Source organism: Hyposmocoma kahamanoa, unplaced genomic scaffold (assembly GCF_003589595.1).
Source record: "Hyposmocoma kahamanoa isolate Upper Pololo Valley unplaced genomic scaffold, ASM358959v1 92, whole genome shotgun sequence".
Classification (NCBI taxonomy): Eukaryota; Metazoa; Arthropoda; class Insecta; order Lepidoptera; family Cosmopterigidae; genus Hyposmocoma; species Hyposmocoma kahamanoa.
Window position 1 is genome coordinate 23,051,685 of NW_020654748.1, and position 13,113 is coordinate 23,064,797.

The following is a 13,113-nucleotide window of genomic DNA, read 5'->3' on the forward strand; positions in this document are numbered from 1 at the left end:
AAACCATGTTTTAAGATAAATAAAGATTATTATTATTATTATTATTACACAGTGAGGTAGACTTCTTCAACACCAGTATAACTAAGTTAAAACGCTTACTTATTTTAAATGATATTTTTAAATGACTTCAAGAAAAGGAAGAGGTTCTCATTCGACTGTATTTTTTATATGTAATGTTACGCGATAATTCCAGCATTTGTGAACCGATTTCGATGATTCGATTCTTTTTTGTTGCAAAGAGGTTACCTCAGTATTAGTACAGTGGTCAATGGTTTGTTGGGATGGTAAACTAGGGGACGAATCGATGAATCCGGTTTCGCTCGCTTTTCGGTAACCGATTTCATAAAACTTGGTAAATAGAAGTAATTCTACGAATTTCTGAGGTCGGTTTTTTCTTTCAGTTCTCTTTCTTTTCAAGTGTGTTGCTATTTAATTCTATTATTTATATTTATTAGGTTATTTTGAAGTCATCGACTTACTTTATACATTGTTTCTTTATCTCTCTATCTGTGTAAATAATTATCTGTGGAAACTTTTAATTGGCCCTCAGTATACATGCATTCATTTGTCAGGCGTGTATTATACTTACCATTCTGTTCTTGTTACCTAGCTGTAAGTTTTCTAATAATAATGAAAATAAATGTTCTGTATAATATTTATAACTGAAGAATATAAGAAGAATAATGAAAATAGATGTTCTGTGGCGCAACGTGCACGCTATAAACATCGAGTTTATATCCAGAAATAGACACGAAAAGTCATTAATTTGTTTCAAACTATTCTACCAAATCATTACGGTGACAAGTGCACTCCGATTGACCAGCCCGAATCCGAAACAATTGACGGGTGTCGTCAACGTCGCTTTTCTATAATGTACGAAAATTGAAAAAATAGATATTTTATATTTAATTACCGATGAAATGTGATTTCATCCCACTTGATGTGACCCACACTACCGAATGGAACAGCTCCCCATAGTTAGATATATTACTTTTATTACAATAAATACAGAATATTTTTGGAATATACGGAGACGTACACACAAGTCAGTTGTTGGCGTTTTCTAATTTGTGATTGCAGCGCAAACGAGAGTTGATATTTAAAAGTGATGTAAGGCCCATATGCCTGATAAGTTGCCAGGGACAGATGGCCCTTATTTCGTATCTATTTGTGGTTATTTATTCGATGGCTCTAAACGGCGCTCCACTGTTCCGAATTAATGGCGTAACTGTGACCGCGTCTTGTCAAGTCTCGCACCCTTGTATTATCCCAGGCGAGGTCTGACTTATGCGGTCTCCATATAAACACTTATTGTCTTGTGTTGTTAGTGACTTGCAATGACTTTTGACATTATAGAGGTCAACAACAAACATTAGATTGATTGACAGTTGGTTATATGTATATATAGAGCCACTTATTAATAAGCGTACTCCACCATCTACTTAACAGCTTCCTTCCTTCAAATGTAATAAATTATAAAGTAAATTGTACAATTGTTATTGTACGGGACTGACGGCCTTAGGATGTCCGGTTGTTACGGCGTCGTCGATGTCCTTCGTAAAATTAATGCTAATTTGAAAATCTCTGGCCCCGTTTCAGAGTAAAAGACGAATGGTGGAATTATTCGAATGTACGTATTGCAATCTTTGTAGAATTACTAGCACGAATCGCCGACGGCTGTAGATTGCCTTAGTGTTGTGTAATGATATCTTATACATCTACGTCATTTATTAATCCAAGACAATTTACTGTAGATAAATGACAGGATTACAAGTTAAAGTAGCAGTAGAGCTCCTTGTGAAAGAGTTCGTCCAAGGTAGTACTGCTACCTAACCTATTTCTGCCGCCAAGCAGTAATGTTAGCGTTACTGTGTTTCGGTTTTGAAGGGTAAGGGTGCTGGTGAAATTATAGGCACATAGGACTTGTCAACTTATGTCTCAGGGCGACAGGCGCAGTGGCAGTGCCTCTCAGATCTTTGCGACTTAAAGCTGTGAGTGGCAATGCAACTGTTATACAGGACAGGCGTGTAGCTTACCACCAGGTGATTCCTCCCGGCACTTGGTATAATAAAAAACAAAAATTTGCACCTGCAAGAGCTGAACGGGGCACTACCACAGATTTTTGTCAGCTAATACGCAGCTAAATGCTCTTTAGTGCAACGTAGTATAACCAAATGCCATTCACGAGGTTTAAAACTATAGTGAAACAAAAATTTTATACTAAAGGTTATTTACAGCATACAGGGTATTATTTTAAATATCAACCGGAATCTTATTATAAAAGCGTATAAATGACTGAATACCCCTAAATGTATTTGTGACTTTGTGAAGATGACTATGAAGAACAGCTAGTTTATTTTTAACCGATTTTGATGATTCTTTTTTTTGTTGAATAGAAGATACCCCAGTATTGGTTTATATATATAATGGTATATGGGTATTTTTCATTAAGTATTTTATATTTATCTTAACATAAATAACATTTTCATACATTTCATAAATGTACTGTGACGTTAATGTAAGAATGTTAATCTCTTTAAACTAACCTCTCAAAGACACTCTGGGACCCCATATTGTAAATTGCCCGCACGTTTCTGCAAGACAAAGATTCTATTAATATCGTCGTTTGGTGTCGCTTTATTAATCACATTCTATGTACATACCACTGTCAATTTAATAAGTTTCATTAAGTACGTCAAGTAATTAAATTGACAAATGGTCAATAAATCACAACACTTCCTAGATGCTTAATGCAATTAAAGAATGATGTAAAGAATCCGGATCGATGGATCGGACAAACAGAATTATCATAAAGGCTAGTTAATAATTCCTCTAACGTTTGTTGTGATGCTAATGTGTCATCGCTAGGAGTTAGGTGATGGTCATTTTTATACTTTACAGGTTTATTCAAGAATTACGGATTAAGGGTGTTGTATATACAGTTAAGTGTAACTTTATGTACTAAATTGCAATGGGGTCCACAAATAACCAAGTTATCGAAAGATCTCAGCTCTGCAGTGTATGAGATTTAATAAAACACTAAAGCTAGAAACCGTTAAAACCGCTAGAAAATTTTCACAGTTTAATGATATATGCATTTTGCTTTGTATCTATCCAGGCACGTTCCACACAGAAAGTAATGAAGTAATATTTATATTAATAGTTATAACAAACTAGTGGTACAATCACAAAAAATCATTGAATATTAATTCAATAAAAATTTCTTTACAGCTAATAGCGACATCACTAGCCAGGACTTGTAGCTTTAAAGGTACCCAACTGGGTGACGAAATAATTTCATAGATTTCTCATAGATGTCGCTACGGCTAAAATGTCGTTGAGAAATCGAATCCGGCCGGATCAAAGGATTTTTTTCCAAGTGTTCGATATTTTTATTAATAATTATAACAAACCAGTGGAGTGATTTCTCAAAAAAATTATTGAATATCAATTCAATAAAAATTTAAGATTTATATCGCTTGTTTCAGTGTATGTTTGCGACCTTGTGGGCAGCGGCGAGTTCGGCGCCTCCCGCGCCTCCGCAGCTCTACCAGCAACAAGCGCCGCCGCACTTGCAAAACTTTCAAAACATTGGCCCGTTAGTAATAAATTAATTATTTATTTCATAACAGAAAATAGTGTTAATAACACATAATATTTTTCTTACAATGGAAATGAAAGTATTTTTTGAACTCTTTTCAAGTTTTTTAAATACTTAAACAACACTATTGTATGCTTGCTACATATTCATAGATACACTTGTTTCAGAATTGATTATTATGTCGACAATCAAGAAGCGCATCAATACTACGGTCAACCGCTGCAAAAACAAGGTAATCACCTTTTAACTGAAGGCATCATAATCAAAAGTAACAAAACATAGTCGCCAATAGCAAATAAAATAAATTATTCTGCCAAATCACTTCTAATGTTCCGCTTCATTACAACTAATTGTAGACATTCGTTATGGTTAACTCAATTAACCTAACCTCAGGAAGAACACGCATAGAGTGGACAGTACCTCCTAATTTGCCTTTTTTGTATATTTTTTTTATTCAATTCTTATTTATTCAAATCACTAGAGTCCATGGCCTTAGTACTTAAAATACTTAAAACACAAAACTTACGAAAACTTAAGAAAACTTACGTTTACGTTAGTAACAATTGAAATCATAAAAAAAAAATATTTGTAATTGCAAGTAAAAATATAATTGGAAATGAAACTATTTTTCCGGATTTAAATCGCGAGTATTTGTTTTTTCAAACAAACCGACTTTTCAGGCCCTTTACAGGTCCTATGGTCACGGTTGACTGAGGTGGTACAGTCTTCAACCAGTTATGTCCAATACTGATGCAAACTACCCTATTTTTTCACTATAGTTACAATAGTTATTAATTAAATACCTTATTTTTAATTTTACAAAGAAAACATTCCAATTTACGTTAAATTAAGTTTTACAAATTATTTTATTGAATGAATTTTTATTAAGTTTAATTTATTATTAATTAATAATAGAAATTAGAATAAACTAAAACATATTAATTATTCTTTGCTTCCCTGTTGAAATGAGGATGTTTTTAATTTCAATAGCCTCTCGCAGCATCCTGGGTAGATAACTGATTTCTTTCGCAAGGACCTGGGATTTGTCAAACTTCATTGAATGTGTAGGTTTATCCATGACATGCTTGCAGACTTCAGACTTGTTTACGCGACGACAAATATACGCGATTTAAATCCGGAAAAATAGTTTCATTTCCTATGTGTAACAATCGCGAAAACCTAAGAAGTCGATAAAAATATAATTATTTTGTTTTCATTTTTAATCACGCCTGAATTTCAGAGAAAGATATCCTCTACTCTATACATATATATTTTATGAAACTTAGGTACTGCATTCTGCATATTCCTGTCTCTGCAAATGAAGCATATTCCAGAACATACAATTCAAAGATCACATTTGAAACATTTGGAAATAAAAACTTCAAATTCTATAGTACGAAGAAATCGCATAAAAATAACGAAAAAACTCTATCAGAGTAACGTTAAAGCTATTTATTACAGGAGGCAATCCAAACCCACCACCAGCTCGCCTGGAGAGCCTGGAGCCAGATAGCGAAGTAGAACTGATACCAGGAGCACAGCAACCGCAACAGCCTCCACAGCAGGTTGGTCATTCTACCTCTATTTGTACGATTTCTGTGTCTTCAATGTGATAACAAAAGATGTAATAAAACTCATAGCGCTATGGCCAATATCCTCATTGCATCCATATTATTATATGTATATGAAATCTACTACTTAAAACTGATACGCGCGCCGCCTACAAAATAAAAATCTTATGATGTTTGGCGTTACTCAAGAGAAAACGTTATATAAATTACTTCGAACCCAATATGATATAAAAAAACCGACCTCAAAAGTACGTGGAATTACGTCTATTTGCTAAGTTTTATTGAAATATGTTCGCCACTATACAGGACTTGACACTGGAGATAATAAAAATCGGTTCTCACTACTCAAAGTATATTGAGAGAAAAACGCCTTGAATTGGAGAAATATCAAAATCAACCATTAAAGTAATTGCTCCTAAATTAAAATTAGGCGCTATTTATAAAAATGAATCTTTATGCGTGAACAGCCACCTTTCGAGGTGGATTATTTTCTTCAAAATGAAATGGGACCACTATGGAAGTAGGTACCCCCTTTCCAACAAAAAAAGAATCATAAAAATCGGTTCACAATTATCGCGTAACATACATACAAAAAAAAAACATACAGTCGAATTCAGAACCTCCTCCTTTTTTGAAGTCGGTTGAAAACTGCATGGATCATACGTCAAAAGTGCTGAAATGACATGAAAATCATAAAAATAATACGAATCACAGATATGAGAACGAAATATTTTGGTGAAATTACAGGCACATAGGACTTGTCAACTTATGTCTCAGGGTGATGAGCGCTATGGCAGTGCTCATAAGATCTTTGCGATTTAAAACTCTGTGCCACATTGCAACTGTTACGCTTACTACCAGGCGCTAGACTTGTTCGTGCCGTCGCTGCATATCATAAAAAAAATGGCTGTCAGAAAATTAATTTCAATTATAAAAAAAAAACCGACCTCAAAAGTTCGTGAAATTACATCTAGGTATTTACAAAGTTTTATTGAAATCGGTTATCGGAACGTGTGCGAAACCGGGTTCATCCCCTAGTTTGCCACCCGTAGAGGTGGAATATTTTCTTCTAAATTTAAATGGGACCAATACTAAGTTACGTTTTTTCCAACAAAAAAAAGAATCTACAATATCGGTTCACAAACGAGTAATCACGTAACATATACAAAAATAATCTCAGTACAGAGTACTAAAAAAACCGACCTCAAAAGTACGTGGAATTACGTCTATTTGCTAAGTTTTATTGAAATATCCCCTAGTTCGCCACTATACTGGACTTGACACTGGAGACAATAAAAATAGGTTCTCACTACGAAACTACTCAAAGTATATTCAGAGAAAAACGCCTTGAATTGGAGAAATAGCAAAATCAACCATTAAAGTAATTGCTCCTAAATTAATGTTAGGCGCTATTTATAAAAATGAATCTTCATGCGTGAACAGCCACCCTTAGAGGTGGATGATTTCCTTCAAAATGGAATGGGACCACTATGGAAATACCCCCTTTCCAACAAAAAAAGAATCATGAAAATCGGTTCACAAATACCGGAGTTATCGCGTAACACAAAAAAAAAAGAACATACAGTCGAATTGAGAACCTCCTCCTTTTTTGAAGTCGGTTAAAAATAGAGTCGAATTGAGAACCTCTTCGAAATCGGTTAAAAAAAGGTTTGAATTCGTAATAAAATATAATGTAATGTAATGTTTATTGTGAAAGAGCTGTTATAAGACTGACTACAAGTAATAAAATAAAAATCAAAATGTGAAACGTCAGCTATATCCAGGCATTATGGCTTGGCAACTCTACATGAAACAAGTAATGTACATACATATACGTGAAAATTTGAAATGTGTCCTATGTAAGCATAAGAAAGTTATCGAGTAATTTCGTTCGTAGAACCTTCAAACCTCTTTCCTGAAACGTTGTCATAGTAAACCTTATTATACCAAGGATACGATTTATCGCGCTTTATTTGTTCCGTTTCAGACACCTGTAGCACCCGGCAATGGAATAATTCCTGGACGCGTCTTCATTGTCCACATGCCAGTCCCGGGTTACAGGTAAAACATTCAATCGTCTGCTCTCTCTCTCTCTCTCTCTCTCTTGGGCCGTGGCCGTGGGCGTTTGGCGCTCATCCGGTATTTGACAGTGTTCAAACGATTGATATGATTAACCTGTAATATGAGTCTGTAAAACAACTCGACCTTTCCTTGTTGAATGATGACATCCACCAGTGTCGTTTCTTTTGCTTTTTTTTAATTAAGTTTGCTATAGCCGCTATATAATACAAAAGTTGCTGCAGAAATAGCTATGTCTTCATACGACATTTTCGAATGGTAGCTCAAGCTAGACTAAGCCCTCGACACATACCCGAATCAGAGCCGCCCGGACTCGCCTGTGACGCGAGCTCGTCCGCTCAAATGACGGGCCGTGGAAAGTCAGCATTAGGACAACATTTAGACCATAACAAACCTATCCGTCATGCTGGTATTTGACCAATGCGCCGCGAATGCGCTACACGCGTGCAGTTAAATACATACGTAGTCAAATTTAATTATTTACAATTAATAGCGACGTCTCTAGCCAGGGCCGGTAGCTGTAAAGGTTTCTAACTGGGTGACGAAATACTTTCATAGATTTCTCATAAATGGCGCTACGGCTAAAAAGACGTTGAAAACCAAGTACAAAGATCCGACAACAAGCACATCAAAATGTGGCAATCGGACGGCACGCGAACAGATCGCACAACATAAAGCACGTGTGCAGCTCACGAGCAAAGGCTCGTGAGCTGCACAAAGTGGCTTGCCAAAGGGCAAGTAGGCGCATTTGCGGCGTATTATCCAAGTCTGTTCGCACCCTTATGGTTTAAAGGTGGATTAAGGCCCAAATGGCGGATTACGGTCTAAGTGGCAGGTTGGAAACTTCACAGGTTTTCCAAGGATTATAAACCTTCTTCGGCTTTCGTCACAATGTTTTTTTCACCACTAGCGAAAGGTATTGGTACTGAACAATCATAAACGTCAATGCAATGGTATGTGTGTTCAAATATGCAATGCTCTGCCAAACGACATTAAAATGTTACCAAATACATTGTTCTTACCATTGACTTACAAATAAATGGACGACGGGTCTAATACAAAAACCATGAAAAAAATGTCCCAAGTCAACCTATTTAAACGTAGTGACGTGAGAGTAGTGAGTTTACATGTCTGTAAAGGAATATGGAAAAGCTAAACCGTTGAATTTAAATTGTAATGTCATCGCAGTATCGCGCTGTCAGTAGAACAAATGAAGATTGTGGCGCTCTGTATACGATTTTAGCGCCTTACAAGTGCGGACACTTTTTAGCGCGGACCCGACGTCCATATAATTGTAAGTCAATGGTTCTTACCGATTTCTTGAATAAACATTGACGTATAAATTACTTCTGATATTATAATATTATGTAATCGTTTGAGTTTCATAATAATTTTCGATGTTAATTTAATTGACTATGCATTGAAATAAAATTAGAACTTTAAGCATGTTTTTGGGCATGTCTACTGACATTATTCGTAATCTAATGAATTCATTCAATCACTATAAGTATAATTTTGCATGCCAGATGTGGTAAAATATGAGCTCTATCTTTCTACTGTGTTCCATCTCTTGTTCACCATATTTTAAGCCAACAAATTTTCATTTCATTTCATTTTATAAACACATGTAATTAGAAAATAAGTTAATAGGTACAGGCCGCTAAAGGGATTCAAAATCTCGACTAAGAAACAACCGTTCTCTTACTAGAACAATGGCATTGTATCCGAGCGTAAATAGGCCAAATTCACTTCGAGTCCAAAATTACCTAAGGTAACCCGTTACGAATGAACTCGAAGAAAATGTTCTTTTTTAAATTCTGGATACTAATGAAAAATTGCCTGTGTGATAATATTGTCGTTTTCAGACCTGGCACAATCGGTGGATACCAGCCAGTATATGTGGTAGCTGCAGCCCCACAAGGGAACACTGCGTATGCGCCTAATGCGGTGCCAAATGGTAATTAATTATATATTATTTTATTACAAAAGCCTGAAGTAAAAGATTCTCCCCGTTCCCGCCGAAGTGTATATCGAGCTTTTCTCAATAAATACATGGAAATGGTAGAAGTATGATTATAAAAATAAATTAATAAAAAGCAGGAAAGAGAATAAATACATTGTAAATTTGTACTATATATTCCTGTGAGATGCATCAAATAAATAAATAAATAAATAAATACATCTTGCATAAGTTACTTTTTAAAATTGTATTTTTTAATCGTACATCTTTAAAAAACGGGTTTTATTGATCAATACCCGCATTGCGCGGAATAAAACCGGCCGTTTTGGCTGTACAACATTTTTCTTTAGTAATTTCGATGTTGTACTTTTAAATATTTAAAAGTTTAAAATAGACGTTAAAAAAAGGTTTTTTTTTTAATGAGTTTGACAATAAACAGGCTCCTTGCGTGTTTTTATGATTGTACTTTTTTGTAGTTACAGTTTTCCCAAAAAATAATTTTTAGTTTAATAATTATTACGTTTTGAATTTCTTAATTATTCGTTACCTATTTAAGCTGAAGGCTCTATAGCCAATGCTCAATCAATGAACAATAATGACATGTTATTATCAGGCCTTTGTTTTTCTTTATCATTCGTGTGCGCGCGCGTGTTTGTATGTTGAGTCTTTATGCGTGCGAGATTATAGACAGAGAACAAATAAGTAATGAGAACGGACACTCTCCGCCCCTCCCCAGCTTTAGATACCGCACCACGTCCCGCACATTGACGGTCACATTGACTGAACGAGTACAAGGCTGTCGACGAGCCGTTTTCGCACTAAGACGGCTTTGATGTTTGAATATAGTTTTCATTTATTCATTACGAAATTTGTACGTTAATATATAACATCATTTTACGTTACTATTTATAATGGTCGTGAATTGTGCTGTGTACGACTGCTTATAATCATCTAACGGGATAAAGAGATGAGTTTCTTGAAAGATGAAACGAATTAGTTTTGTAGTGTTTCTTTAGTAATATATAATACAGATTTATTATATGAATATAATAAGATGCCATAACTTCGTGAGCTAGACAAGGGTTCTAGAATTTTCAATTTTGTATTGCCGATAAATATTACGTAATAAATATACCTAATTATTAACTAGGTAATGATAAAGTTTTAAGAATAATATATTTTTGTAATGAATCTTCAATATTATCGTAGTTAGTGAATTAATAAAAAATATAATATTATATCGATATAAATACGTAATGAACATGTATAATTATTAGGATTCTATAAAAGAATTATAGTTAACAGATTCACGTTAGAATTTTCGCTATGTTGCCGCTCTGACCACGTAACATAAAAGTACGAGCAAGTGAGTGTGCGTGTGCAGATGCGCCTTGCTGTATGTAGTAGTAATAGGTAAATAATTTTCGACAGTTGTATGGAGTGTCCGGGATGTGGTATAGATTTATGTAGACATCTCGAGTGTATTATATCTTATATAATATAAATAATAATAATAACTCGACATCCAAATCCATTACCTGATCTCTGTGACGACATTTTACAGGTTACCAAAACGCAGTGCTCATAAATCCATCCGGGCAAGTGATTTCCCCATTCTTCGGATACCCCGGTGCCGTACAGCAGTCCATAGCACCTAACTCAGGCCTGCTGCTAGGGGCCCCCCTGCATTATGGGAGGGAGTATGAACAACTCTATCAGGGACCTCCAGGAGTGCCAGCGTACGCTTACGGGTAAGAATCGAGTGCCGGATATGCATTCCACCTTTCTATTGTTCAGTCAACCAGCTACGTGAAAAGGGTCGGGTATGTTTAGTTTATTAAGGTAAAAAAACAACAGTACAAACGGTCTGATTACTAATTTATACATAATTATGTACTACCAACAACATCACCACCGAATTACTAGTATAATGTTCATGTTGCCACTTAATTATATTGCTATCTTGAAAATAAATTAGTTAATACATAACAATGCTCTTAGAACATAGGAAGACGTGTTTTGAATACTAAATTCCAGTTAATCAAGAGTTTAAAGCTGTGTACTCAATACGTCTTCAGCTGCTTTAAATTTAGTTTCATAGTAGTAGTTTAGTTTGGTCAAACTATCAAACTACCAAGTTTGATAGGCGTACAATGTCCAAATTCCTACAACGATGTTATACAATTGAGCGATCCGGTGCAGGGGGTCTACTCACTACGAGTAGTGGACTTTACTCCGGTACCTACCTGGAAAATAGGGAGGTCACTATAAACAAAACTTTTGTAAAAAATATGGGACTGCTCGTGTAGGCACGGGGTATGAAAATTAATATTATTGTGACCTGCAGAAAAATACGTCTGGATTTTAAGGAGAGGGAAGTACTACCATCTTACCTATTTCTGCCGCCAAGCAATAACGTGCGCATTACTGCGTTTCGGTTTTGAAAGGTAAGGGTGCTGGTGAAATTACAGGCACACGGGACTTGTCAACTTATGTCCCAGGGTGACGGGCGCAGTGACGGTGCCCCTGATCTCTTTGCGGTTTAAAGCTCTGTGGCGCTGCAACTGTTATGGACAGACGAGCTACTTAACACCAGACTCACGATTTGTTACCAAGGGTGCGATTAAATATTTGAAAATATCTCTGTCCTTGGGGTTTACTTATTTTATTAAGTACGTTTTATGGTACAAATAGCTTATTTTCTCTTTAGTAGAGTAAACATTCATAAAGTTGAACTTGTTGCAGCATTAACAACCGTTTTGTTGCTAAGGCTTGAGAGTCTGGCGACCTGTGACACATGCTATTTAAAACTACTACGGCCTCCAGTCACTTAATTAATCGATGTCCCAAATTCGTACAATGTCTCATAAAAAGGAATTATATTATTGTTACTCTTTTCAAACACTGTCTTGTTCTTTATTTCTTTGAATACGCATAGCCCTCCTGGTGGACCCCAAGGACCAGGGCCGGTTCCAAGGGCGAATCCTCAAGGCGTAGTGCAGCTCGCTCAGCTGATCAAACTGCAGGGCCAATCGCAGGGGGTTAATGGACCCAGAACTCCCGCAGGTAATTTTTTAATACTAAGCCTTCAAATAATAGATAAATATAAATGTGTTTTTTGTCATAGATGATAGACTGTTTTATTGGATGAATATGTATTGACGACACTAGAGACAGAGAGCTGCTTAGCTTTAGAGAGGACGAATGCAAGAAAATTGACGAAACACATTGTTAAAGGCCGAGCAAGACGAACTAACGACACGAATATCGTTTTTCACATGTCGTTTATATTTTTGTGATGGTGATATTTGTAAAAGTGTACATGTTATTTATCAATTGTATGCGGATTAACTGCATGAAAATAAATATTCATCACATGCGCAGTTATAACCTTACAGGGTTCGCAAAGTAACGCCTGGATATATCAGTCATTAAAATAGAGGACGTCCTAAAAAAGCCAGGTCAAGAGTACCCTGAACCGACGAAGAAAGCATTAACTTGTCAACTTATATCGCAGGATAACGGGCGCAGTGGCAATGCCCCTCAGATATTTGCGATTTAAAGCTCGGAGTGGCAACTGCTGCAACTGTTATGGACAGACGTGTAGCTTACCATCAGGCGCACGACTTGTTCGTCCCGTCACTTGATATTATAAAAAGAAATATGTTCGTGGTCATTATATGCGATACAATTTTATTTCTAGAAGCGGCATCAAGCTCGGACCCAAAACGAGTAGGAGAAGCTGAAAGCGGGGAGAGCAAGGAGACAGTGCAAGAGGCTGCACCAGAGCCCCGACGCAATGCGCGACCTCTACCACCGCACGCTCAGGGCAGAAATAAGGCTTAGATAAAACAAGACTATGTGTGAAGGACGTCAGGGTGAATTAAGCAGTATTAACAATA

The 13,113-nt window shown here is 36.0% G+C and overlaps 1 protein-coding gene across 1 annotated transcript in view; it reads left to right on the forward strand.

Moving 5' to 3' along the window:
* The window catches only part of LOC113236956 (splicing factor, proline- and glutamine-rich-like), a 14,991-nt gene extending 1,884 nt beyond the window's left edge, over positions 1-13,107 (forward strand). The window contains exons 2-9 of the mRNA XM_026473184.1: positions 3,489-3,598; positions 3,769-3,833; positions 5,063-5,166; positions 7,160-7,233; positions 9,117-9,208; positions 10,776-10,962; positions 12,150-12,277; positions 12,915-13,107. Of these exons, the coding sequence (XP_026328969.1) occupies positions 3,489-3,598; positions 3,769-3,833; positions 5,063-5,166; positions 7,160-7,233; positions 9,117-9,208; positions 10,776-10,962; positions 12,150-12,277; positions 12,915-13,057 (903 nt within the window). The 3' untranslated portion in view covers positions 13,058-13,107. The remainder of the gene's footprint in view (positions 1-3,488; positions 3,599-3,768; positions 3,834-5,062; positions 5,167-7,159; positions 7,234-9,116; positions 9,209-10,775; positions 10,963-12,149; positions 12,278-12,914) is intronic.
* Positions 13,108-13,113: the final 6 nt, after the last annotated feature.